General features: G+C 35.7%; 1 protein-coding gene across 1 annotated transcript; it reads right to left on the bottom strand.

Annotated features, from left to right (window-relative positions):
• Nucleotides 1-604: 604 nt before the first annotated feature.
• LOC147558917 (beta-amyrin 28-monooxygenase-like) lies at nt 605-2,605 on the bottom strand. Its single transcript, XM_086660675.1, has 3 exons — nt 1,416-2,605; nt 1,138-1,325; nt 605-1,008 (listed from the first exon to the last, which is right to left on the bottom strand). Exons 1-3 carry the CDS (start codon nt 2,356-2,358, stop codon nt 706-708), a joined length of 1,434 nt encoding a protein of 477 aa, XP_086516801.1. The 5' UTR covers nt 2,359-2,605; the 3' UTR covers nt 605-705.
• Between the last annotated feature and the right edge of the window lie 1,558 nt (nt 2,606-4,163).

Below are 4,163 nucleotides of genomic sequence, written 5' to 3'. Positions count from 1 at the left end.
ACAAGGTTTATGAACCTTTGAAGAACTAAATATACTAGACCGAAAACACAAGATGATAATCAACTGTACTTAGCTTAAAGAAAGGACAACTTATAACTAAGAGTAGAAAAGTTAATCGAAAAGGACATCAAGCAAATATTGGACTTAGTGGTAAAGACATTGATAAAAAAAGATTAGAAACTATAAATTTTCGATATTTAATGAGGGCCAACCAAGTTGGTTGCCAAACCATTGGATATTGACATTCATGTGATTGTATCTCCAAGCTCACTACAAATTATTTATGAATGCCTTGAATCTAGAGTACATTTTTTGAATAAAGTTTTCCAGTAAAGATCAAATTGGATTTCGAAATCCATCATTTCCTATTATCCGGGTCACCGGGTGATAATTCAGATCTGTGTCAGATCTGGTTAGTCAAATCTGGCTCTATCTCTATCTATTTACCTATCTTTAATCCCCTGGCATGATTTTATCACTATCCTTGGATGCTGTCTAGTCTGGCTAGTTTTTATTTTTATTTTTATTTTTTTTATTATTATTTTATGGTGACATTGCTTTCGACGTTCATTTTTCACCAACTTTGACCGTTAACTCGACATAATTTTTGTAAGAAAAAAAATAGAATCCATGTTTTTCTTTTCTATTAGATAACACAATGTAATAATCATACATTTAAAATGAAAATTCAATACATACATATATTTATAAATTATTGTGTGGGTATAGGTGAACAGGGAGGCCTTTGGATGAAGTAGGCATAGGATCAACACTAATGACTTCATTAGGGAAAACAAGCTCCCATCTAAACTCTTTAACCAAATTGTGTAGAAAAACAAGAATTTCAATTCTAGCAAACTCTCTTCCAGGGCACATTCTTGGTCCTCCTCCAAAGGGTACAAAACTATATGGTGTTATATTGTCTCTTTCGAACCTTATTGGATCAAATTCATCTGGATTTGTGAAGTATTCGGCAGATTTGTGTGTAGTACTTGTAGTCCACCAGACCTAATTAATTAAATCATTAAAAACGATTAGTTGGAGTAATATAAAGTAGTTGTCTAGTCTTTAATCGAAATAAGGTGAATAATGATATGATTTTCAGTGAGAATATTAGGAGTTATCTAGGAGAATTACCATCCAATCTTTTGGTATGGAGAATCCAGCATAAGTGAAGTCTACTTTGGCCTTCCTAAAAGTTCCTTGAATGGGAGGCGAGAGTCGGAGGACTTCATTAACAACGTTCCACGAATACTTCATCTTCGAGATATCGTCTTTGCTCAATAGCTCCCCTGGCCCCTTTTGTGAAGCAATTTCTCTTTGCTCTAAGCATAAATAATTACATCTTCAAAATTAAGCAAAAACATATCCCAAATTTTTAGATCAATGGAGGGAGAAATAGATGAAAAACTAACCTTCAAATACTAGTTGGTAGCAATCGGGCGACTCCGCTAAATGTTTCATCAACATCATCATAGTAGAACTACTTGTATCATGTCCTGAATCCATGAGTAAGATAACATTATCTGCAATTTCTTTGTCACTTAGTAACTCCCCGTCTTCATTTTTCGTCTCCATCAAATGCGAAATCAGGTTCTTTTCTATTTTCCTATCCGAATTCCCCATTCTCCTCCTACTTTGAATCAATTTTATCAATTCTCGACGAATTACAGTTGCCGATTTCACCGCTTTATAATGCCTAGTACCCGGAAAATATATAGGTAATTGAAATACTCCTTTAAGCAAAATATTGAACTCTTTCAAGATCATTTCTTGCCAGTTTGGGTCATTCATGCCTGCAAACATATTACAAGCTAGAGCAAACGCGTAGCTTTTTATCAACGAGAAGGCTAAAACTTGATCTTTCCCAATCCAATCGCTTCGAAAACATTTCTTACAGGTCATATCAAATCTTTCTACTAATTGATTCATCACTTCTTGTTGTAAGAAACTTGCAATAACTTTCCGGGTTCTAATAGCTTCGTCATAAGGCGCCGTGAAAAATGAAACACCAAAGAGTTTGTTAAGAGAAGTAGGCCACCATGTTAACACTAAGCTTTTTTCGCCCGTAAACAAAAACTTGTTACCACTTGCTCCACATAGTGCTATGGTTTTCTCCCCGAGTAACGATGTTTTAAATATTTCTTTACTGTATTTCGTCATTCTTCTTCGTACAAATTCGTCGGGCTTTCCTGATCTACCGAAACTTTGTAGTTCCAACGTTTCACCGACGATTGGCCATCCTAAACTACCCGGTGGCAATCGATGTTTGCTGTTGATGAATTTTTGAAAAATTAAATATACAAAACCCAAAACACCAAGTGAGATGTAGAACAAGTAATGTAAAGGTAGCTCCATCTAACTAAGGGGAGAAAGAAAGAGATGATAGACCTAAATCAAATATACTGAGCTCACTTAGATCTATGATTTGATCTGATTTAGTTCAGAGTTCTCTTCTCCTGAACAAAAAAAGGAAGTTTTAAGAAGGTCAATGAACTAAAAAGAGAAGTAACAAGGATAAACAAGTGGACTAGTTAAAATATAAGATATTGGAGCAAGTGATAAGAAAAAAATTATTAAATTTTTGTTATTTTGTTATTTTATTGTCTTCCCAAAGAAAACAAAGAAATTAAATTAGAAATGATAAGTTTCCCACATTCAATGAGGCCCATCCAAGTTGGTGGCTGCAAAATCCAAGATCTGACTTTATAGAGGACATTGATTGGGGCATCTAACTACTGTCATATTTTTGGTTATGAGTGTCCCTTTTGTGTATATGTGATCCCCCTAATCAATTACCCTACTACTTTTCACAAACATTGGTTTTATATTTGTGGCTTGTCTTGTATATTGATATGGTGGTGGAGTTTGAAACTTGTCACATCGAACTTACCTATCGGCATTTAACAAGTTAGGTTTGGGCGACAAAGTTTTTTCATTTAGAAAATACTTGTCTAAGAAAAAAAGGAAATTGCAAAAATACTCTTTTTGAATTATTGGTGCCCATTTTGTCTCTCTTAAGACTATCTAGATCTTCTTCTCTTCCGCACACGTGCCCCAAGAGAAGTCTCTCGAGCTAGGGCGAGATATAACTAGAGGTCCCCGACACTAAACAATGATAACTCCTCTTTATCTTCTCCCAAACAATAAATCTTATTGTTTGGTAATTGCAAAAATTGGAATAGATGAAGTTCATAACATCCCTTCAGATGGACTTGGGGTGGGGAGCAAGTCTAATGGGGAGCGGTCCAAGGGCCCTTAATTCACCTTTTCATTCAAATTTAAGGACCCGGGCTCAGACCCTCAAAATCAGCTCCAATGGGGAGCGGTCTCGGACCCTTAATACGTGCATGTGGGAAACGCGTGTGTGGGTTTTTCGTGGGTGTGCGAAGAACTTGTGTATGTACGAAACACTTGTTCTAACTATTTTCGAAATAATATTTTTTATCTAAGGTTGAAAAATTATTCGGGAACCGATACTTTAGATTTTAAAAAATGTGTGCGTTTTTGTTAAATTTTAAAAACAAATAATGTGTGAATTTTTGTTAAATTTTTTTTTAAAAATTAATCAAATTAACTAATTTTTTTTTAAGTTTAAGTTTTTAAATTAATGAGTTATTTTTATTTTGTTTTTACAAAAAAAAGAAAAAAAATAATCCCACCGTTGGATGTGATCCAACGGTGGGATTTGCTCCCCAATATGACCGAGTAATGATGGTTATGGTGTAATGATTATTGAGTGACGGCAGTTTACTCGCATCCAACGGCAGTTTGGCGGGTTGACGCGGGCGGGTTGGGGAGCAAAGGGCCGACCCCTAATAAAGGGTCGACCCTTATTTCTCTCAGCCCTCCGCCCGGGACCGTTTGCACTCCAATGGAGAGTTTGGGGTGTCCCAGGCCCTTAATTTGAATTAAGGGCCCGGGACCGCTCTTCATTGGACTTGCTCTTAGTGATAAAAGCATGGGTATTATCTCAAAGCCTAGTAAGAGCTCACTCAACTAAAAAAAAAAAAAAGTATTAGGAGGTCTTGGCTTCAAAGACATAAGAAAAATGAATCAAGCTCTTTATGTAGTTTATTATTGAAGAGCTACTGAGCTAGTAGTATTTTCCAATACTCCAAACGATAGAACAAACAGGAAGGTCAAATACTTGACCCGTTTTC

This window comes from Eschscholzia californica, unplaced genomic scaffold, assembly GCF_041429995.1.
Source record: "Eschscholzia californica isolate CP2 unplaced genomic scaffold, dmEscCali1.0.p SCAF_2, whole genome shotgun sequence".
Taxonomy (NCBI): Eukaryota; Viridiplantae; Streptophyta; class Magnoliopsida; order Ranunculales; family Papaveraceae; genus Eschscholzia; species Eschscholzia californica.
Note: the sequence above shows the minus strand (reverse complement) of the source record. Positions and strands in the feature narration are given on the sequence as shown.

Coding starts and splice junctions, on each gene's coding strand:
- LOC147558917 (XM_086660675.1), bottom strand. CDS start 2,358: ATGGAGCTACCTTTACATTACTTGTTCTACATCTCACTTGGTGTTTTG. Junction 1,326..1,415: donor CTACCAACTAGTATTTGAAG/GTTAGTTTTTCA, acceptor ATTTATGCTTAG/AGCAAAGAGAAATTGCTTCA. Junction 1,009..1,137: donor CCATACCAAAAGATTGGATG/GTAATTCTCCTA, acceptor TTAATTAATTAG/GTCTGGTGGACTACAAGTAC.